The sequence below is a fragment of the Triturus cristatus genome, chromosome 4_1 (genome assembly GCF_964204655.1).
Source record: "Triturus cristatus chromosome 4_1, aTriCri1.1, whole genome shotgun sequence".
NCBI lineage: Eukaryota > Metazoa > Chordata > Amphibia > Caudata > Salamandridae > Triturus > Triturus cristatus.
The window spans coordinates 852,104,263-852,129,007 of record NC_140585.1 but is presented as its reverse complement, the minus strand read 5'-3'; the positions used below and the strand labels follow the sequence as shown (position 1 = coordinate 852,129,007).

The following is a 24,745-nucleotide window of genomic DNA, read 5'->3' as shown; positions in this document are numbered from 1 at the left end:
GGAAGGTTCAAACACAATTGCTCTTCTGCCCTGACCAGGTTCACACCAGATTTCCTTCTTTTTGAGATTGCATTCCAGCTTGCAAAAACCATCACAAGCATTTGCAATGCAATAGGTCTCCCAAATGTGAGAGTTTCAGCTATTAGCATTGTAATTGACAATGCCTTTTATTTATGTTTCAAAAAACAAAAATAATTCCTGGAGTGTCACGGAGTTTGGTGCCTCCATGTTAAACAACAGTAGATGTTTCTGCACCCAGGCTAATGTGCTGCATAGCTAAATACATATAAGGTCCCAAAGGCCAGGCCAATTGCATTGCAAATGCTTGTTTTTTACATCTTAGCTCTCATGGAGCAACCTATGTATTGGAGAGATTTCTTCACTGTGGGCTCTACTTTTTCATCTTCACAGATATAATCGATTTCACGTAACAAGTTCAACAGCGTAATGTAAGTATAACATCCTTTCCGTTTTAAATCACTACGGTGACACTTAAACTGGGTCACTTTAAACAATACATATAGGCTAGTTATATATGGAGTAGTTTATAGAACAGCATATTATAGCATAAATAAGGATAAATGGGTCCAAGCTCATTCAGACAATATCTAAGGGACTCAAATTCTCTGTACGCACTTACATGTCTGCCCTAAAGACACAGCTGGATACATTATTAATATTGTAATAACATTCTCTTATTCCTTAGCTTTTAGTCATGGACGTTTTACATGAAGAATATAATGTCAGCAACATATTGCACTGACGTATCTGAAGTATACATCCAGATATCAACAGCTACGTCATATTAGGTACCTATTATCAATAACTTCCATATAACCTCTATAGTCTTGAATAACGCATTCTAACATAAAGTATGCTTATACAATGAAAAAGCGTGGCTGGGTTCAAACTTTGCGCAGAGCCATCATTAATAATTTTAAGAAGATATCTAGTAAATGCTCAGAGGGAACAGTAGAGAAAAGGCCACCCACGTAACTCAAATGTCTGTGTCCAAAGCACACAGGGACAGAACACAAAGTCAGAGGCCTATTCCCGAGCAAGAGGTCTATCTCAAAAGTATCTCCACAGAATATCAGTCCATATCCTCAGGTATTTAGAATCTTCTTTATTTCCATGATGATTCTCAAGCGTCACAAGGCACAATCGGCATAATCAAAAGGTAGCCAGCCAACACGTGTTTTCACACTGTTGGGAGTACTCTCCCTACTACGAGATATATGTGCACATTATATACTTATGTGCAGAAATAAGACGCAACCGACCTATGCTGACCTTTTAACTGACCTTTCGTAACAACATTAGAAGAATATTATCCAGCATTTGAAAATAGAAATTTTCTGAGCCCTGAGGAAGTCAATGGGTGACAAACCCGGGACGAAACATGTGTTGGCTCGAGCACATTGGATATAAACCTGGTAAAAGACTATTTTGCCTTCACGACTTTCACCGGCAAAAACACCATAGGTCAATTATGGTGACATTCACACTTTTGGCTATGGTTTCTATCCCTCTCTCTCTTGTCAACACCACCTGTTAAATACGCCAATTTTAATTAATGTTTTCTTCAATTTGCATATCATTTTTTATCCTCTCCATTTCTTTCTTTATTTCTTTTTCATTTTTTTTTTCTTCACCATTCCTTACACCTAACTGTATTATTCTTTCTAAATAATATGTTTATATTATTAACAGATGTATTTCACTCTGAATTCTCTATATCGCTCTAGAGACTAGCATTACAAATTTCAGCCATTATATAATAATGTTTGTCACAAATTGTATCATCCATTGTGACAACTTGATTGTAGCGCCCATATTCTGGTTGCTACGTGCAAACTGTGCATCTTCTCTACATGCCTTTGTGCTGTTCTATTGGAAGCTAATAGAAAGAACCATTCAAATGTAGTATTTTCTTCACAGATACCACTGTTGAAGTATTGTGGCCCTTTTTCCTGACGAAGGCACTTTCCTAGTAGAAGACTACTGTCAAATAAAAATTGTGCCACATTGTTTGTTTATGGAGATCACAACCGAATATCAATGATTATTATCAGTTTTGCCATTAATATCAATGTTTTAATAGAGCCTAAATTGTATGAGATGTTTGAGTGTAGATATGAATGGATCGGTATGATTGAGTTGTTTCATTTTATTTTTGTCAAATGATTATCAATTAGTTTTTGTACTTTTCTAAGAAAAACAGCTATGTTGGTTCTTTCTTCTTTTTGTCTATTATTCTCATTATATCGATTGTAATATGGACGCTGTATATATGTTGACTTAAGTATTTACATTGAAACTTTCCCGAAAACTAAGACATACAGTCCCATAGAGTGCTAAACAAGTAATGAAATTAAAAACAGAAATAAGTAGTTTCATGATGTAAACAGCAAAAAGCTACACCCCAGCCAATCAAAAACAAGGATAAACAAGCTACGCACTAAGGGAGGGACAAACACGGAAGAGAGAGGTAAACCACCAATAAAACCAGGGAACTGTCATTGACAAGTAAGCTGTCTAATCATGAGCAAGGGCTGACTCTGTAGGTTTGTGTACAATGATGTATGCAACAGACAGATGGAGCTAGCAGTGTCGAGACTGCGGAAGGAACAGAAGTCTTAAATATTTTGTAGAAAAATATGAACTCACCAATGTGTTCACTTGTAAGGCCAATTAAATTTGAGGGTCAGTTAAATGCCAACCGTTATTACAAATGGGAATGTGAGGGACTAAAGGTCTAAGAAAGGAGGGCCAAGTTTGTTAATAAAAAATTAGGATTCTTTCAAAAATAACCAGTTCAAACTTAACGGACTACATTTCAACCAATTTGTGATTATCCATAGAGTGCATGGTGTGAAGTCATTTCCTTTATCAGGAAGCTGGAGGAAAGATGTCGGTGCCTTTTCACCTGAAATGAAATCTATATATTGTTAGTGTAGAAGGTAAATCCATAGGAATAGACCATGCTTAATTTGTAAACGAAAGAGTGCCGGTGCCCAAAGCTCTTCTCAGAAGCCCAGGGCCAGCGCTATTACATGTTGGCACGCTGGCTGGATAGTCTGGGATTCACTTGATGACTCTGTAATCAACTACTAGGCCCTGCCTATCCCTCTAGCTCACTTTTGCGGGTTCCTACTTTCTCCCTCCCCTTTTCACATTTCATCAGTCTTTTTTTTCCTCCTCTTTTCTCCTTTCTGTGATTTTCCCTCTCTTGCTCTAGGGAAATTCCCGGTGGAGTAAAAATAAGAGCTGGTCCCCAATAAAGAGTGCCGGTGGTCCCCACCGTCAACCACTGGCAATAGCTCAAGAAAGCCAAGATTAAATCGTTTGAGTGATGTAAAGAGGCCTGGGAGCAGAATCATGAAAAGACGCCACTTGGTTTCACCCAGTGATAAAGCAATACATCCCGTTGTGTTAAAGACTCCTGATGACATGTTAGCCAAGTCTTTAAATGGTTCGGTGCTTTATGGTTCAATTGAATTAATGCCCATTAAAGTTCCTTAGCCAAGTCCTCTCTCTCGTTGCCAGCCGCTTACATCCCCATGGAGCTCAAAGTGTACTTTTAAACTCAAATTTGCTAAGTTAGTTATCGAGGGCGGCAGCCAGCTGTCACGCCAGTGGTTAAAAAAAGAGGTTTAAAAGACATTTGCAGGTTTTCAAAGGTCCTTGATAAAGTGTTCAGTATTCAAGGGAACCTGAGCTGTTTTATTCGGTAGTGGGAAGAAAAGGGCACTGTTTCGCTGCAGAAATATAAAGAATGTATGCAGCATTATTTGGTAATGGAAGAAAGTGCACTGTTTGACTCAGCATGAAAATAGGCAAGAAATATTCTGTTCATAGGAGGAAGGGAAGGGGAGCTGTTTGCTCAAGAAATGGATGCACGTGCTCTCCCTGTGCTGTAACATAACAGCATTGAACTGCTGTGCTCCAGTTTAGGAAATGGATGCGCACTCCTTTATTACGATAACGGCACAGGCAGTGTTCCGGCCCTGTAATAGAAAGGAGAATGTAGCGATATATTCAATTGTGGAAATGAACGTCCAATGTTTTATCAGGTGATGGAATGGAAACTGCAATGCTTTGTTCCATAAATGGGCAAAACGTGCACGTTTGGAAAGTAATGGAAAGGAAAGTGTGCTGTTTTGTTCCGGTAATAGAAAGTACTGTACGCTGGCCTGACCCCGTAATAGAAAATATTCTACGCTGTTTAATCAATAATGGAAAGAAATGTGCGCTGTGGAGCCAGCGCCAGTGACCTCCCTTCCTCATATGACAGTTTAATTCATCATAATACGCACAAGTGTCAGAAATGTGCTATACAAGCATATGTAACATAGCATAACATAGTGGATCAATTATTTAAACATGTTTTGGGTAGTCCCACGATCTCTTTCCTTTAAAGACTGCTACATCACATTTTATAAATCATGCACATGTCCCTGCCCACCACTCCATTTCCCCTCCTGGCCAGATGCATGAGACAAACTCATGTCTCAGACCAAGAGGGTGCCGCAACTCTAGTCATCTGTCTGATTACAAGAGGAGGTTCATGAATCCCCATATGGCTGTCGCCACAAAATGGTTAAAAAATTCGGACAGACAGGAAAAACAAAATATGAATCAATATCAAGAAGCATAAAGGATTACCACTGGCTCCCCGTTCGAAACAGAATCCATTTCAAGTCCCTTTGTATCGTGTTCAAAGCACTCAATAATCAAGGACCTCACTTTTTGAAAGAGCAGCTGCAACCGTACAAACCTAGCAGAGCGTTACGTTCAGCTTCCCTCGGCCAACTGGTTATTCCTCGTACAAAGACGGTATCCTGGGGTACCGATGCTTCCTGGTGGCAGCCCCAAAGCTCTGCAACACTTTACCCCTAAACATCAGGCTGAGCCCCTCCCTCCTTCACTTCCGTAAGCTCCTAAAAACTTGGATGTTCGATCAATGAATCCTCCATCCCCACGTTTCACCACAAGTAACTGTTCTCTTAGCGCCAAGACGCCCTAGGGTATATGCCGCGCTTTATAAATATCAAAATAAAATAAATAAATAAATAATAAAATAAATAAAATAGAGAATTGAAAAAATTGAAAAAGCTGGCCATCAGTTTAGTTAAAACAAAAAGAGCCAATAGTGCAACTTTTTAAAAAGAAAAATCAAGGACGGGCCTGGGTGATTAACTGTGGCCATAAACGCACTGTGGTGAGCTCACGCAAATAAGGAAGGAATGGCATTACACATGATGTAATACATTGCAAGTTAAATTACAGAGCAGGCGAGCACTAAACAAAACATTTTAGGTCAAAATCCTATCAACGGAGCGTGGTCAAATAGATGCGGAAGCCTAAAGACTGGACAGTTAACTATCTCGTGGTCATGATGAGAAGAAACATCCTTGTGCCAGAGTGAGGAATATACTAGACTAGGGAGCTTGTGGGCGAGCACCAAAATATGCCCAGGTGTGCTCCAAACATTTGGCAAATGAGTGAGTGAGTTGTTGGCCATCAAAGCCTCATGTTTGATGAGCAGGCGGTCACCAAAGATTTGGGCAGGCATAGAAGTATGCAAGTTGGCTTTGTATTCAGCATATAAAGTAGAATTGCGGGCACCAGCGCGATTTCCTTTATTCCAAAACAGCCATCAGTGTGCACGGAATGCTGAGATCATTTCACTGAAAACGAAAGTGAAATGAGCCGATCAGCTCATTTCACTTTCACTTCCTATGTGCTTGCGCGCTATCTCAGCCCCGAGCATGTAGGCAGGCGGAAGAGGTATCATTGGAAAGCGGAGAATCTCCCCTTTCCAATAGTACCCCTCACTGGTGGATACCTGCTTGGGAATCCCCGCAGGGGGCGATCCCCAAGCAAGGATCCACCCACTAGGCACCAGGGAGGGAGGAGCAGCCCTTGGGCAAGGGCTTTTGCTCCTCGCAATGTTTCTGGCAATATTCAGTCTTTTTGTCCCACCCCGGGGGATAGATGGGGGCAATAGCCCCTGATCAGCCCCCCCGGGGGGACAGAAAGCCCAGTAGTAAGCCAGGGACTCTTTTGTTTTATAGCTCAGGGGTGGGGGCTGCCCAGAATGAGCATGCCAATGACCCTACCCCCCAAAATAAATTTCCACAGTCTTTCTGCCCTCCTGGCAGGCAGATGGGGCCAATAGCCCTGGATCTGCCCCCCAGCCCACTAGGCACCAGGGACTTTTTTTTTATATGTAGCGGTGGGGCTTCCAAGAATGGGAATGCCAATGCCCCCACCCCCCAAATAAAACTTGCCACAGTCTGTTTGCCCCCTCCCAGGGTACAGATGGGGCAATAGCCTATGATCTGCCCCATCGGGGGGGGGCAGAAAGCCCAGTAGACACCAGGGATTATGGGTTTTATTAAACGTAGGGGTGGGCACTGTCCAGAACGGGCATGCCAATGCTCACACCCCAAACACAAATGGACAGTCTTTCTGCCCCCCTGGAAGGCATGTGGGAGCTATCACCACCAATATACCCAACTGGGGGCAAAAAGACCACTAGACAATAGGGGATTTTTGTTTTATAAAAGAGGGATAGGGGCTTCCCACAATCTGCTTGGCCATTCCCCTACCCCATAAAAATGGGGACCAAAGTCTTCCTGCCTCCCCTAGGGGTGAGTGAGGCAATAGCCCCAGATTTGTCCCCCGGGGGGCAGAGAGCCTACTAGGCACTAAGGATTATTTGTTTTCTTAGTGTAGGGGTGGGGGCTGCCCAGAAAGGGCATGACAATGCCTCCACACCCCTCCCCCCAAAAAATGGGAAAGGGGAACATTGAGTGGACGGACATTTGTCCGGGAGCGGTGATCCCTATGCAGAATTGTAAGAAAAATGTGATTTTCTTTGTGCTAAATTTGAGATTTGCAAGGGATTCTGGGTAGGAAATCATTGGTGGATCCACACAGGTACGTTTCCCTAGATGTCCAGGAAACCATGGGACCAAAAACGCAGGTGACTCCCTCACAAAACCAAGACTTTTTGTGATCAATAATTTTGAAGTCTCCACACTATGTTTTGGGTTGTTTCCTGTCGCAGACACTAGGCATACCCACATAAGTGAGGTACTATTTTAATCAGGAGACTTTGGGGAAATGCAGGGTGGGTGGAAGTTTGTGGCTCCACACAGATTCTATAACTATCCATCACACAAATCTGAGGATAATGTGTTTTTTGTAAAACTAAGTTTGAGGTTTGCAAGGGACTCTGGATAACAGAAACTAGTGAGAGCCACACAAGTCACCTCATCCTGGATTACACTGGGTGTGTAGTTTTCACAAATGTATAGGTTTGCGAGGCTTCACTAGGTGCCAGCTGAGCTAGGCTCCCAAATCCACAACTAGGCACATTGCAAAAAAAGGGTCAGTTTTCGCTGGAAAAATGTGATGTGTTCACATTGCATTATGGGCCATTTCCTGTCGCAGACACTAGGCCTACCCACACAAGTGATGTACCATTTGTTTTGGGAGACTTAGGGGAACACAGCATAGTAGAACAAGTGACTTTCTTTGCATTTCGGCTTTCCAAATGTAAGACAATGTGTAAAAAAAAAGTCATTTTGAAAAATGTCCTCTAATTCACATGCTAGTATGGGTACCCACAATTTCGGAGATGTGCATATAAGCCCTGCTTCTAAACTCTATATTTTACCATTTCGGAAATATACAGGTTTCCTTGATACCTATTTTTCACTCTTTATATGTTAAAAAATTAATTGCTATATACCCGGTACACAAGGAAAAACCATTGCAAGACACAGCTCAGTTACCGGGTATCTCAGGTTCTTGGTGAACCTAGGAGTCCTACATATCCCCGCAACTAGAAGGGTGTAGCAGATCTAATGGTATATAGTTTTAAAATATTTGCCATACTTAGTAGAAGTTACAGATGAAAATGTTGGCACAAATGGCTGTTCTTTTCAACTCAATTTAAATGTTTTTTAAAATAAACTGTTAGTTTCTATAAGAAAATCTTAAAGGATCTCCACAAATTACACCTTGCTGAATTCAAAATTATGTCTACTTTTCAGAAATGCATAGTTTTTCCAGGGTTTTCTGACAAAAGTCTCCCTGTTCCTCAAAGTTGGGAAGATGGTGATTTTAGGACCACAAACCCTTTGTTGATACCATTTGTAGGGAAGAAACCAGACACTATATTCTTCAGCACTTTTTCCCCATTTCCCCCCCAAAAATCCAAATTTAGCTGTATTTTGGCTAATTTCTCATGTCTCCTATAAGGGAATCCACAAATACCCGGTACCTTTAGAATCCTCAGGCTGTTGGAAGAAAAGGATGCAAATTTGGCCTGGATACCTTATGGAGAAAAAAGTTACAGGGGTCTACACACGAACTAACCTAAATAGTCAAAAAAAGGTTTTGAACCGGGATGGGGGTGGGGGGCAGGATGGTGGGGGGGGACTTCTGGGGTTAGGCCTGCCTAAGATGTGTGATGAACACTAAGCTATGTTGCAATTATTGCATACACATATGTCCGAAGATTGGAAAAGCATGTGATCGAACTGTCGAAACAGAGCTCTATGAAATGCTCTACGAAATGCGTATGGTTGATAGGATTCCAAATATATAATTTACTTTCAGCAGAAAACAGAGGTTATGCAATCTGTACTAATGCTTCTCTTTGTCAGCTCCAGAAGTTCCCTACATTAATGTAATGTAGCAGTCAATGGAGGCTGTTCTACACATCTAGAGCTGCATTATATATCCGGTGCAAAGTTCCTGTCAGCACTGTGGAGAACCCTTAACTGTGACTTGGACAGTTCTTGGATTATGGAACAAATAGTCCCAGCGCAGGTGGAAGGAACCCCAGACCTTTGTACCTGCACTAGAAGAGTTCACCAGTGAAAGACAAAACTGTTGTTTGAAACCTTTTGTCTGTCTCTTACTGCCAGATGACACAGCCTCATGTTTTTTCAGGTGGTAGAGACAACAAGCTATAGGTCTGCTGCTTTTCCCCAGTGAGCGCATGTTTAGACTACATCCACATAGCACTTTACTGTACTCTATTTAATAGCCCATCTCTGCATGGTCTCTAATATGCCTCGACTTCTGGCTTCCGGTGCATCACAAAACATTACAGTAAGGCAACACAGATGTGCTTTAAAGCAATAACACAACTTTGATTTTTCCTGCTGGCTGTAGATAATTCCAGGCTTCCAACATGGCCTTTGTGCCCATGCCCCACTTTTCCCCTTTGGCATTCTCTTTATTAAGCCAACAGTCCCAAGGGACTCAACTTCATAGTCTATGTGTATTCTCATGAGTACCTGCTGACCCAGGCCGCAGTAGACTTGAATAATTTGGGCCCAGGTGAAATTAGGCAAAGATGTTTCAAAACATCGATTAAAGATCAAACTATACAGCAAAGTTGTTTCCCACATATGTTACATATCAAGTCATAAATATAACAGTTATTTAGCATAGACTGCTGGGCTGTATGCTTTCAAAAATGCAACCAATCATTGGTTTTCTTTACTTTCCTACACTGACAATTTCAAGAAACTTTTGTCAAGAAAAAAATAAACTAACAGCAGCCAATTCAATAACTCTAAACTGCTTTATCTGGCAAGAGTGGGCTTTGTGTATTAGTGGTGGGCAAGAAAGTAGCCAGGAAATAAAAAATAATGCCCCCACCACGCCCTAATTTGAACCAAACATCTGACACTGAGCGCGTAAAGAAAGTAAGCCTGACCCTTCTAAGAATAGTTTCCCTCACCGTTCCATCCACTCATATGTCCAGCCACCCGCCACCTTCCCACCCATCCATCATTCTTCCACCTTTCCATCTATCCTTTCATTATTCAAACTCACTACTGAAATTACATCCATCCATCTGTTCATATATTCATCAATCCGTTTACCCATTCATACACATTTTTACCTTTTCATCCATCCACCCATCGATCCAATATCAATCTCTCCACATGTAGATCTATCATCCTTTTGTTCTTCAGGTATTCATCCTTTCACTCTTCTATTCATCTTCCCAACCGCTTATGCATCTTTTCATCAATCCTTTCATCCATCCTTTCACCAACTGATCCTTTCACACTTCCATCCTTGCACTCACTCTTTCTTTTTTCTTTTGATCCACCATTCCATTCACTTTGCTATTTCCTTCCTTCTAGCTTTACATTACCTTCACCTTGGCCTTTTCCTGTTCCTCCCGTCTACTTTCTAATTATCATAATTCTTTCTTTTCGCATATTAATTTACTTACTTGCCTCTCTAAAACACTGTTTTCTGCTCTTTGTATCCTTTTTCTTTGTTTGCATCATTTATTTTCCTTTCTTGTGCTGAACGTGTCTCAAGTATCCGTGCCTACTCTTTAGCTCCGCCCTGCCTTTTGTCTGCAGTCCTGCAGAGGCCAATTTAAAACTATCCAAATGTTAACAGTTAAACCAACTTAAGTTGCTAAAGCGAAGGGCTCACAACAACGCCACTGGTGGCAGTTAGTGGTAGTTAATTTACATGCAATAACCACTACCAAATAGCATCATTCTGCTTTGAATTTCAAATAGTTTGAATAGTTTGACCAATGAATACCAACATTCAGTACTTGATTTGTAAAATAGAGAGTGCTCGGCTCAGAAGCCCTTGAACAGTGCTGTTAGAGGTCCAAGCGCTGAATACCAAGGTTGAGTAGTCCTGAATCCACCTCATGCCTCTATAATGCACTACCAGACACTCGCTGCCCCTTTATCTCACTCTTGAAGGTTCCTACTTTCTCCCTTTGTGGTTTTTAGTCTTTCTCTTCCTTCTTCTTTCCCGTTTTATGTGTTATTACCTTCTTTGCTCTTGGTAAATGTCTGATGAGGAGAAATAAGTGACAGTCCCCCAAAATAAGTGTAGGTCGCCCCTATGGCAACCACTGGCTCAAATTAAGCACTACCAACAATCAGGGCACAAGTCGGGGGTACCATGGGCGTCCACTCACTATTTTCACTGGGTGATATAGTCCCCCCACCAAGAAGTTTGTGCCCCAGTGAATATGCTAAATTTGTCCCTTTGTAGTTTTCTGACACCGGGACACATTCAGCAGTGTCTGCAGTTTACTGCTTTCTGTTCTGATAGCAACATACAGACATGAGGTAGATTTTTTAACATCTGGAAGAAAAACAAAGGCTTGGTTTGAAGAGCCATCAGAACTCCTTTTGATCAAATAATATCATCCTGTCTGAGAGCTATCTGAAGCCTCACACCTAGATTCCAATGCAATAGAGGAAATACAGCGTCACAAGTTTTTAAGAGAGGCATGCACAGTAAGAATGTCAGATATGAATGTCTGTACAAGTATTTACACAAATCATTCAAATCCTTTGTATTTCTTTTATGGCTCTACTCATGCCAATGTAGGGACTCAGAGCACTTTACATCACATGCATGCCTTATACATTGACAATAAATCATACACATGTATAAATTGATGAACATGATTGTTACATAAGACAATGAGCGTTACAAGGCGTAGGAATCACATATTGTCCTTTATAGCTCACTGTGCAATATTAGGAGTGCTAGACCTGTCATCATCATCAGGGTGGTCTTTCCCCAGACTTTTTGCCTTCAGGTTTTGCTGACTCTTTTTGTTGGCCTTAGGACTCTGAGCACTTTACCACTGCTAACCAGTGCTCACGTGCATGTGCTTCTCCTCTAAACATGATGACATTGGGGTATCCCTGATTGGCATATTTGTTGTACTGGTAAGTCCCTTGTAAAGTGGTATAGCATGTACCCAGGGCTTGTAGTTCAAATGCTAATGCCACTAGTGGGTTGTAGCACTGATTGGGCCACCCACAGAAGTAGCCTTTTTACCCTGTCTCAGGCCTGCCACTGCAGTGCCTGTGTGTGCAGTTTACTGCCACTTCAACTTGGCATTTAAAATTATTGCCAGGCCTTAAACTCCTCCCCTTTTATTACATATAAGTTACCACTAAGGTAGGCCCTAAGTAATCCTAAGTGCAAGATGCCATGTAAGTAAAAGGTAGGGCATGTACTTTTATGTTAAGCATTTTCTGGTAGTGAAAAACAGCTTATTTCATTTTTCTCTTCAGTGAGGCCTACTCCTCCCAGGCCAGCTTTGGGAATTCCTTAAAACACTTTTAACCTGTAATTCCTGATCAGAAAGTAGTAGCTTTTTCTTGTTTCATATGTTTGGAATGGTAATGATAAATCCTCCTTACTGTTGAAGTTGGTTTTACCATTACTGTTTTAGAAATTACACTTTTAAAAAGTGGACATTTATCTGCACTTACTGCTTAATGTGCCTGACAGTCTGTCTCTAGTACATGTCTTGGGTAGGTGACAGCTACACGTTTTGCATTCCAGCCACAAACACAGGAAGGTGAGGGTCATCTGCATTCTGAGCACTCATCTGCGTTCTGATAGGCGTTCCTGAGCAGGGAGGAATGGGAGACCTGACACTTACACTTCAATAGGTAGTGTCCTGTCCACACAAAAAGCAGTGATTTATCCCCCACAGATAGCCTGGCAGACAGGAATGGGTTGAAAGGGATCCTTGTGCACTTCAGAGAGCTGCTTTGAAGTCACTCCCTACATCTAAGGCACTTTTGGGTATAAGTACTGGGTCTCTGACCCCCTAAAATCAGACACTTCTGGATGTTGAACCGAACCTCAGTCAGAAGGACTGCTGTGCTACTTAAAGGACTCAACTGAACTGCTTTTCTGGAAGGACTGTGTTTTTGCTTGTTGCCCTTCTGGCTGCTGCTCCCTGACTCTGCGGAGAGCTGGACTCCAAGTGATCTCCAAAGTCTTGCTGGCTTGCCTCCTGTTTTCTGAAGACTCAGGGACATAAAAGACTTCCTGAAGTCTGCTAAGACTCCTGAAGTCTGCCAGACTCTGCCTTCTGCGAGTCATATACTTGCTTGAGGTGCCCTCTCCAGGTTCTGGGCCTCAGAAGTGGGTCCTGCATCTGTTCTCCTACAAAACTGACCCATCATCACCTTTGCACTGAGCTTAACCGACGCATCACCCTTCGACGCCAACACAGAGGCTGTTCGACAACAGTGGTTCTATAGTTTGCGCAGTCCAACAATGACGTTCTGCGTGGCTCGATGACACTGCAGTGACCCGACTTCATGGAAAAGAACGACGCATCATACCCTCAGTATCAACGTTTTGATCTATCCAAGGTACTTTCTCAGCAGGCCCTGAGTGGGTCTTGTAGCTGGCCTGCCTTCCCTTGCAGTCTGCCTGAAAATTGGATTTGCACCAGTCCCTCACAACCTCAAGTAACCTTTAGACCGCTTGTGACTTCTAAGCCCTGTTTTTCAATTTAATTTTTTTAACATTCATATCTCAACTTCTACTGATTGGATTTTTATTGTTTGATCTTACAATATTCTTAATTTTTCTAAACCTGTGTGGAGTCTTTTTGTGGTGTATTCATTGTTTTACTGTGTGTGTGTGTTGCACAAACACGTTACACCTTGGCTCTTTAAATAAGTCCGACTGCTCTGAACAAAGCTGATGGAGGGGGAGCACAGGTTCTATTTTAGTGTGTATATAGCTTACACTGACTAGAGTGGTGGCTCCAGCCTGGCCTGGGTACATATCTCAGCCAACCAGAAATCCGATTTATAACAAGGAGGATAGCAATTTATGAATTGTAAGTTAAAAAAAAAGATCTATGTGTTAAAAGCAGTACTCCACTTAACCAAGCTATACAAAATAAAAATCTGGCCTCTGCATGTTACCCAATGTGCTTTGCGGGAGAACCTGTCCAAAACTGTGACTGGACAAAACACAGATCTCTCCGCAAATGGATTAAGCACCAGAGTTATCTTACCATTATTGTTATTCCCTGAGATATACTGGGCACACAAATATCTCTGTAGCGGGTGCTTTAACCCCTTCCATGCAGAGGGCGTAATGGTTAAATCCTAGGCTGCAGTGCTATTGTGCCAAGGACGTAACCATTATGTCCTTGCACAGCAGTCAGAAATCCCTCTGCTGTAAGCAGCCGAGGGATTTCTTTTATTTTTTTCCTTCTAGCCTCAGGAGCTGTGGAAGAGCTTCCCCAACTGCCTGGGGCATTTTTTCCAGTGTTGTGAAGATCGGAGTGCATGGAGCATCTATGTTAATACAATGAAAATGTAAGTGAAATGAGCCCATCGGCTCATTTCACTTTCACTGCCTACTTGCTGCTGGGGCTATCTCAGCCCCCCCGATCATGTAGGCAAACAAGAGAGGTATCATTGTAAAGGAAAGAATCTCCCCTTTAAAATGGTACCCTTCTCTAGTAGATCCCTGCTTGGGGATCGCCGCAGGAGGGTGACCCTCAAGCAGGGATCCACCCACTAGGCACCAGTAAGGCCCCCCAACGTTTCTGACATTATTCAGTCTTTCTGCCCCCCCCCCCCCCGAAGAAAGATGGGGGCAGTAGCTCCCAATCTAGACCCCTGTGAGGGGGCTGAAAGCACACTAGACACCAGGGATTTTTTTTTTACTTAAGGGTGTGAGCCGCCCTAAATGGGCATTATAATTCCCCCACCCCTCCCAAAATTGGCACAGTCTTTCTGACCCCCTGGGGTGCAGATGGGGCAACAGACCCCAATCTGACCCCCAAGGGGGCAGAAAGCCCCCTAGGCACCAGGGATTGGTATTTTTGTTTAATAATGGAGGGGTGGGGGCTGCCCACAATGGGCATGCCAATGCCTTCACTCCCAATAGAAAAGGAACAGTGTTTCTGGCCCTCTGGGAGGCAGATGGGGACTCTTTCTCCCGATATCCCCCCCCCCCGGGTGGCAGAAAGCCCACTAGGCACCAGGGATGATTTTATTTTTATAAAAGAGAGGTGGGGCGGCCCACAATGGGCAGGCCAATGCCCCCACCCCCAAAACAAAAGGGACAGTCTTTCTGCACCGCCAGGAGGCAAATTAGGTTATTACCCCCAATCTCCCCCTCCCGGGTACAAGAAAGCCCACTACACACCAGTTTTTTTTTGCTTTGAATATGAAACGGTGGGGGCTGCCCAAAATGGGCACATCAATACCCCATCCCCCCAAACAAAAAAGGACATTCTTTCTGTCTGTCCTGGATGGCAGATGGGGGTTATTACCACCAATCTACCCCGGGGCAGAAAGCCCACTAGACACCAGGATTTTTTTTTTTTATAGAAGAGGAGAGGGGGCCGCACATAATGTGATGTCAATGCACCCTCAGCCCCCCGAAAATAGCCAGAGTCTTTCTGACCTCCTGTGGGAAGATGGGGGCAATAGCCCCTGATCTGCACCCGGGGGCCTGAAAGCCCACTAGTCACTAGGAGGATAAAAGCCCAAAAAATAGTAAAATAAGGCTATGTCCTAGTAAAAAGCCAAAACTGTGTGGAAAATGTTGGTTTTCTGACAAAAGTCTGCCTGTTCCTGAAAGCGGGAAAGATGGTGATTTTAGCACCACAAACCCTTTGTTGATATAATTCACAGATAAAAAAACAGACTGTTTCTTCTGCAGCACTTTTTCACATTTTTCCCTAAAAACCCAAAGAGTTGCTGTATTTTGCCTAATTTCTTGATCCCCTCCAAGGGAATCCACAAACCCTGGGCACCTTTAGAATTCTCTGTATATTGGAAGAAAAGGACACCAATTTGGTTTAGATACCTTATGTGGTCAAAATGTTATGGGGGCCTAAGCGCAAACTACCCCAAATAGCCAAAAAAGGGCATGGTGGCGGGAGACCTGGAAGCGAAAGGGATAACCCTAAAATACAGCTTCTGCAACCAATAAAGACAGAACAGAGTTACTGTCACATGACCCCCTTTTTACCATTATCTTTGTGGCAGTTTAAAAAAAAGAAACCTATCAGTTGAGGACCAGATTTACTAAGATTTTGCATTGGGTTGTGTAATTGTTTGGTGCAGCTCCAACACAGAATCTATATTGGGATTTACAAAGCCACGCAAATCGTTATTTGCTTGGCTTTGTGAAAAAAATTAACATACCACACCACATAGCGCTGCCTAGTGTTACCATGTGTCAGGTAGGGATTACATGGGTGGTGCATGGGCTTCCTTGTGTAGCCACCCATGTTTTTTGATCAAACCCATATTTACAAAGACTTGCAAACATTGCTTTGTGCCAAAATGGTGCACCTACCTGACGCTGGCTTAATGAGGAGAACTATCTTTATTTCTCTTCATTTCCTCTTTTCATATGTGGGCGGTAATGTCACGTCCTGTGATGTCACTTGCTATGTCACACGCCATAATGTCACACACCATCAGGTCTCTTGCATTCTGCCTAACTTGGTTAGCCCCTAACATCTCTTCTTAGGACTTGTGTCCTGTCAACCATTTTAATTTAAATATAGCAGAGACAGAGAGTGTGCATGCGTTACGTTACCATGTTGGAACTGTGCAATCACAATTTGCATTCTCAATTCAGAGCATAATTTGATATACACAATTAGAATTATTAAGCAGAAACAGATAGCAAGTCATTTTCATGTTATTTCCTTCATTTAATTGTACTGAATTGCTACTGTACTATATGGGCCTTCCTCAGCTAAGCCCACAGGCATGCAAATCAACAAATGAAAAGACTATCCTTACGTTTCTGAAGCAAACGTGGGGTGCTGCCTCTGCCCCACACTGCTTCTGGTAATCAGCCCAGTCAAAGTCAAGACCCGAATAGCCTGTAATAGGAAAACAGCAAAAATATACATATGAGAGAACACTGATATAATCCTATTGCTCAAAGACAAAGAAACAGAAAAACTAACGTTTAGTATAAATGTATTTAAAGAATCAGCACTGACCTATACAAAACTGAAAAAAGAAAATTAAAATACCTTTGGGGGAGGTAAGATTGACTCCGTTTATAAGGCACCACTGAATGGGTAATATCCCCAAGGAATCTGCGTGGCAGAGGAATGAACGGGTACAAGGTTCAGCTCTTAGGTCATCAATCGTCACTTGGAAATAATGATTGTTAAAAACCTGTAGACAAGTAATGAGATTTTGCATCAGGAAATGTGTGCCGTTCTACGATTCTCAAACAAAGCCTATCTGGGTCTATACCATACTACAGCATTGTATGGTGAGTGAGTATTTGATCTAAACCAGCTGCTCTTAACATTCTATGTCATGTGTACCTCCATTGAATCACTATTGAAAGCATGGGGCCCTAAACCACAAAACAATGCATAAAAATACAGAAACAAGTATACATCAAACATATACACCCATTCTGAAATATTTGATTTTATTCAGTAACAAAAAATTCACAAATTGTCATTTTAATTGTAATGGGAAGTTTGGAAGTTCTGAAAATTTGATTTTCAATCTTAAAGATGAAGTGGTAGGTTGGACTCTAGCATATCATTTTTTTTATTTTGCTCCTCATGAATGCTGTCTTTTGTTAGCGCATACCAGTGTTTCAGTAGAGTTTTCCAGTCATCCGTTCTAGATTCAGTTTGCAGTATTTGTCCTGCACCCAGTAATAAAACGGAGGATAGCAATCTAACTATTCATTACTAGTTTGAAATTCCTTCAAACTTAAAGTGCTTTTAAATGTTTAAACTTAGCTTTTTTATCTATATATAAAACTTATGAAGCTGCTGATATTAATTAAACAGTCATGGCCCCCTGAGTAGGTGTTGTGGACAGCCAGAGGTTAAGAACTGCTTAGCTAAGCTATCTGACTAATTATCTTGCTTCGTGTTATTCGGTTATAACTGTGGCATTGCGTGCGGATTGCATTATTTTGGTTTATACCACATGACCAGCGGCATTGATATTCAACGCTGCGTTTTTTGTACGTTCTAGCTGGCAAGCTTCATTAATTTTGCATAAGAGTTTTCAATGCATAGTATTAACTATAACGCTTCAGTTGACCTTAATGGTTTTTATTTAGTCTGCAAATGGACAGCATTATGTGTTATCATGCGCCAATAATCCCGAACAAGCACGTTTGCAAATTTTGTTTTGTGCAACTTTGAAATGTCACAACTGTATCAGTATAGGTGCTGAACACTGAAACGTATGTCTTCTATGTTTATAGCACATGACGAGCACTTGCACTTTAAATAATACTGACGTAACACAGTCTGTTGCCCGTGAAGGAGTGCCGTTAACTCCGAAACGCGTCGGACCCTGTGTTGATGAAAGAAATACACATTGTATTTGAGGCCACGGCTCCAGTGTTGGTTCTTTCGCCTTTAATCCAGGAGTTTGACACATTGTTTTTTTGTGGACATTTGGGGGTGGGTACCCCTGCCGTGTGCCCGCCGAAAAAGAGAGGCTTGGGAACAGCCAGGCACTGTTGTGGAGATATATATATGTATATATATATATATATATATATATATACACTCCAATCCCGCTTTGTGACTAAAAACGGGTCTGACACATGCTTGGGTTGCACTCCAGAAATTTAATGCCACCATACAGCACTGTTTAAATTTCACGATGTCCTCTCTCGCAGCTCCTGGCAGACGCGTTTCGGCGGATGCCTTTATCAATGCCGGTTGCGTGCTGGAAAGGTAAAATTGAAAGACTTTCGTGGGCAGTTCGTTTAAAAAGCCAGGTGAGTGATTCCATTGGACCATAGCTGTAACCACAGAAAGAGGACTAGGAAAGTTCCAAAAGTAAGTACTTTTCCCCTCACTGAGTCCAAGGTTCCTCCAGTACACCAATCGCGCTTAGGGAGCAGTAGACACTGGATTCGCGAGCCAGGTGCAGTGACCCGCTCGTGCATACATTTGTGCACTGACATAGTCAGCCCTCAAGCGCCCTGCTCCTTTTACGTTGCGCGATCCATGGCGGATTTCATCGCCGGAGTGCAACTCATCAACAGACCATCTGTTGCTCTTTCCCCAGTGCCTACACCAATATCCAGGCTGGGGGGGCGCCGCATTGTGCAGTCCGTGCACAGAGTCCACTAGGTTGCTGGCAATATGCGGTGCACCAGACCAAGAGGCGTGTCAGTATGCGGAGCCGACCTCTGCCATAGATACACTCCAATCCCGCTTTGTGACTAAAAACGGGTCTGACACATGCTTGGGTTGCACTCCAGAAATGTAATGCCACCATACAGCACTGTTTAAATTTCACGATGTCCTCTCTCGCAGCTCCTGGCAGACACGTTTCGGCGGATGCCTTTATCAATGCCGGTTGCGTGCTGGAAAGGTAAAATTGAAAGACTTTCGTGGGCAGTTCGTTTAAAAAGCCAGGTGAGTGATTCCATTGGACCATAGCTGTAACCACAGAAAGAGGACTAGGAAAGTTCCATAAGTAAGTACTTTTCCCCTCACTGAGTCCAAGGTTCCTCCAGTACACTAATCGCGCTTAGGGAGCAGTAGACACTGGATTCGCGAGCCAGGTGCAGTGACCCGCTCGTGCATACATTTGTGCACTGACATAGTCAGCCCTCAAGCGCCCTGCTCCTTTTACGTTGCGCGATCCATGGCGGATTTCATCGCCGGAGTGCAACTCATCAACAGACCATCTGTTGCTCTTTCCCCAGTGTCTACACCAATATCCAGGCTGGGGGGGCGCCGCATTGTGCAGTCCGTGCACAGAGTCCACTAGGTTGCCGGCAATATGCGGTGCACCAGACCAAGAGGCGTGTCAGTATGCGGAGCCGACCTCCGCCATAAATACACTCCAATCCCGCTTTGTGACTAAAAATGGGTCTGACACATGCTTGGGTTGCACTCCAGAAATGTAATGCCACCATACAGCACTGTTTAAGTGTTACGATGTGCTCTCTCGCAGCTCCTGGCAGACGCGTTTCGGCGGATGCCTTTATCAATGCCGGTTGCGTGCTGGAAAGGTAAATTGAAAGACTTTCGTGGGCAGTTCGTTTAAAAAGCCAGGTGAGTGATTCCATTGGACCATAGCTGTAACCACAGAAAGAGGACTAGGAAAGTTCCAAAAGTAAGTACTTTTCCCCTCACTGAGTCCAAGGTTCCTCCAGTACACCAATCGCGCTTAGGGAGCAGTAGACACTGGATTCGCGAGCCAGGTGCAGTGACCCGCTTGTGCATACATTTGTGCACTGACATAGTCAGCCCTCAAGCGCCCTGCTCCTTTTACGTTGCGCGATCCATGGCGGATTTCATCGCCGGAGTGCAACTCATCAACAGACCATCTGTTGCTCTTTCCCCAGTGCCTACACCAATATCCAGGCTGGGGGGGCACCGCATTGTGCAGTCCGTGCACAGAGTCTACTAGGTTGCCGGCAATATGCGGTGCACCAGACCAAGAGGCGTGTCAGTATGCGGAGCCGACCTCCGCCATAGATACACTCCAATCCCGCTTTGTGACTAAAAACGGGTCTGACACATGCGTGTGTTGCACTCCAGAAATTTAATGCCACCATACAGCACTGTTTAAATTTCACGATGTCCTCTCTCGCAGCACCTGGCAGACGCGTTTCGGCGGATGCCTTTATCAATGCCGGTTGCGTGCTGGAAAGGTAAATTGAAAGACTTTCGTGGGCAGTTCGTTTAAAAAGCCAGGTGAATGATTCCATTGGACCATAGCTGTAACCACAGAAAGAGGACTAGGAAAGTTCCAAAAGTAAGTACTTTTCCCCTCACTGAGTCCAAGGTTCCTCCAGTACACCAATCGCGCTTAGGGAGCAGTAGACACTGGATTCGCGAGCCAGGTGCAGTGAACCGCTCGTGCATACATTTGTGCACTGACATAGTCAGCCCTCAAGCGCCCTGCTCCTTTTACGTTGCGCGATCCATGGCGGATTTCATCGCCGGAGTGCAACTCATCAACAGACCATCTGTTGCTCTTTCCCCAGTGCCTACACCAATATCCAGGCTGGGGGGGCGCCGCATTGTGCAGTCCGTGCACAGAGTCCACTAGGTTGCTGGCAATATGCGGTACACCAGACCAAGAGGCGTGTCAGTATGCGGAGCCGACCTCCGCCATAGATACACTCCAATCCCGCTTTGTGACTAAAAACGGGTCTGACACATGCTTGGGTTGCACTCCAGAAATGTAATGCCACCATACAGCACTGTTTAAATTTCACGATGTCCTCTCTCGCAGCTCCTGGCAGACGCGTTTCGGCGGATGCCTTTATCAATATATATATATATTCCTTTAGCCAAGCAGCGCGCTCCACCATCCAGTGCATACATCAGGATCAGGTGGAATCAGATCCCCTGTAATTTTTTCAAACAAAAGCTGTGCAAGCTACATAGCTTGATGCAACACACTAATACAGGAACTTCATGGAGACACCTAATTAAAAGGACTAACTATTTAGATCCTTGTCTCTGTGGGGAGGATTCCTCATATTCTTTGATACACTGACACTGGAAGAGTTTAATTCATATGTGGACTCTGACATTAGAATGGTGGCACTTGGAAAATCACACCGATAATGGAATAGACATATGGGCACTGGAACAATGCGGGCACTGACAAATATCACCTGAAAATGTCATGGGAAGGCATAGGGACACTGAGACCTATACTTGGTCATTGACCTTTAAACACTGATTTTGGAATACCGATAGATCTACGTTGTGGCTAATTTGGAGCGACTGAAACTGTGCCACTAACTCTTGGAGATGAGGATACAGGGACCCAATTCACAGACACAGGCACTGACACTTACAGGTCACGGACACTAGTACAAAAGGATAAGTGACACTCCTGCATGGACACAACTATGAGGCCAGGGAAACAGACCAGAAACCCTGGCCACTCAGACCATGAAGAGAAGAGCTAACAAATCAATGGCCCAGTGTAAACAACAATGTTCTTTAACAGTATTGAGTACCACGAGGTTATAGTGCGGACATATACTGCCCAGGGCAATACTTCCTGGCCTTTATTTTTGAGATAAAAATGTAACCTGTAAATGTGCGTTCTCAGAATACACCTTTTAGTTTACAGCAGTGGAATAAGGGCACAACTTTCTGCTCTCATAGTCCAGAAATGGAACTTTAATCAGGCTAGACATGTTCTCCCTTTGTGGTTGAGCTTTCTTCATCTTTTAAATTGCACTACCTCCCTTCCGTACAGCCAGTTTGCAAGCTTTTTTCAGGGAGCCCTAAAGAGTCAGAGAAAAAGAGAAGGGTACACAGGAACCGATGTTTTCAAAATTCAAACGCAAGTATTGAAGATTCACTGGCACACACAGCAGATGCAGGGCAGGCGCGCAACGCCCATGTGGCTCAAAGGGCTTCAGTCTCCCCCCCCCCCCCCCCGTCGTGTGTGTCAGCCCGGCTGAGACAGCTTCCTGGGCAGACACACAGCCCACCCGAGTACTTCACAGGTCTTTAAAAGACCATTTACTTGCTAACGAGGCTTTGTTTCACCCCTTCTTAGAGCCCCTGCGCCTCCCACTATGCATATTGCTGGAAGAATCAGCGCCCCCCCCCCCCAAATCTTTAGTAGCCCCCCCACCCCCCAAAAAAATGTGGCTCTAGTTGCGCCTCTGATGCAGGGCAAGGGACACTCGAGTTCCAAAGACATCAGCCATGCAGGTTTCCTGAGCATGAGCAGATCCAGTGCAAGCTTTGCTGATGTGCAAGTATATTAGATAAAGCGCAGCTGCCATCAGTGCAAGCTTCCCTCACACACAGACTAATGTACAGTCTGTGCTTTCCTAACACATAGACCACGTCAGAGCATTTGACAAAGCAATTAGTTTTGGCTTTTGTATATTGAACCCTTCTGTGTGGCTGGGCTACGCCTTACCATTAGCCCAGGATCATTCAGAACATTAGCTCTGAATCATTTCTAGTGGTGAGGGCCTCAGATAAAGTAGTGGTGCAGCTCATTGACTTGGCTGGATGGAAGTGTGGCATAACCATGGCACAGGCATTGAATTACAGTGCGAAGAGCTGCCACTGAAGGCAAGAGACAGTGCGACCCTGGTGGCACTGAAGAACTAACATTGGTAGGCCACACAGAGCTGGTGGTGGTCTGTGCGAGGAGTTAGCACTCGTGAGACGGGGGCTGAATAAAGAGCAGCCTTGGCGAGGCACATTACTTGAAGTGAAAATACAGAAGTGCAGGTACCCACTATCCCAGGGTACCTCTTTGGTATGGAGAAGCGCTCGTGCTGTCCTTCCAAATAAAAGATGTGCACCGACTAAGTAACTTCTCATTTAAAGCACCGGTTCCCATGGTGAGGAATGGGCGAGGGAGGCTGTATGGTTTATGATGCTCTACAGATTCCAAATTCACCTACTCCCAAACTCAGTGTTCCACCTGCTCCTTTCCACCTACAATGTAATAAAACTTAAAGATCCATTACATCAACTCAATATCTGCTGTTGAACACAAAATGCGGATAATGTGCTCTGTGCATTTATTTAATCTAAAGATCATGTAGATTTTTTTTTATACAAATGGTCCTCAATCACAAATACCAGTTGCAATGCAACTATGAAACTGTTTCAATGTAAACAATAATTTATTAATTTACCTAAGTGCTTTGACCTGGTACCATGCTGGATAATCAAACGATGCTGGTAGGCAGTCTGAGGTGCTAGTGGGGCCAAGCTCTGGGGAGGTGGGTGTTTAATTATGGCACTCGGTACAGGGTTAAAGGTACAGCATTTAGATCCCTTGTGGGCCAGCGATTTATAGGCTGCAAACTTCACTTTAAATCTGGTGCATTAGCTCGAATCTGTGAGTAGCATGCTGGGCCTTGTTTCATAAAAATGTTCCTTGGAAGAAAATATGAGACAACCCGAGGATCTTGGATTCACACCAACTATCTTTTACTGTAGTCCCAGTGTAAAAATATGAACAATTCGGAGCATATTATGAGATGCACATGTGCCTAATGAAATTTACAAGGCACACACTCACAACTTTGAAAATTTGGTCAGGTAGGGTCACTCCTATGATTAGAACATGTTTGTGACTGCTCAGGAAATAATTTCAAGAGTACTCTTAGAAAACTGCAGCAGTCTCAGCATCATAGGAGGACTCCCATGTGTAAAAATGTGTCAACATTTATATGTTCAGGAATGCAGCTTGATTATATTTTGATTAAAAAGGTAAGATATAATGTAAAAGTGCATTGGCACTTGCTACCATTTCTTCTCTAAAGGGAAAAAAAATTCCAAAATCAAATAGCAGCATGGAAACTGCAAGGCACCGGTTTAAACCCTTATTGTTTTCTCTAATCTTTCATTATTCGAAGGTTGATAAATAGGGCTCCTTTAGATGATAAAAATTCAGCGGGGATGGGGTTGGCAAAGGTGGGCACACCTCTCTTCCTAATTTGGTTTCCCCACTGATTCGGCCCCCATAGTGGGGGTCAGAACCCGTGGGAGCCAGTTGTTGGGGGCAGCAAAAGGCAGGGTCAGCTAACAAAGGCAGCAGGTCTTCAAAGGTTCCCCTCGTGGACTCTGCCCACCCTGAGGGAGGAGGCATGACACCTCTGCCCAGGATGGGCTTTGTATCTGGACCCAGAGAACAGAGGCCCTCTACCCAGTGGTCCAGAAGCCTGTCTGGTGGTGGCAAATGGCGGGTAACCATTCAGAAACCACACCAGTGCTGGTCATGTTTCAGGGGGCATCTCTATTTAATCTCGCACTGGCATCAGTGTGCATTTAAAGTGCTGAAAAGCTTGCTACCAAACTCCCCAAGTTTCAGTAAAGCCATTATTAAGCTGTGGAGTTCGTAATGACCAACACCTAGACCATATGCTCTTTATGGCTTTACTGCACTTACAATGTCTAAGA

General features: G+C 43.6%; 1 protein-coding gene across 3 annotated transcripts in view; it reads right to left on the bottom strand.

Annotated features, from left to right (window-relative positions):
• Positions 1 to 24,745, bottom strand: part of SFMBT2 (Scm like with four mbt domains 2) — an 819,725-nt gene that overhangs the window by 237,871 nt on the left and 557,109 nt on the right. For all 3 annotated transcript variants that reach the window (XM_085653540.1, XM_085653542.1, XM_085653541.1), the window contains 2 exons: positions 16,865 to 17,012; positions 16,626 to 16,708 (listed from right to left, as the gene is read on the bottom strand). In XM_085653540.1, the coding sequence (XP_085509666.1) occupies positions 16,626 to 16,708; positions 16,865 to 17,012 (231 nt within the window). The remainder of the gene's footprint in view (positions 1 to 16,625; positions 16,709 to 16,864; positions 17,013 to 24,745) is intronic.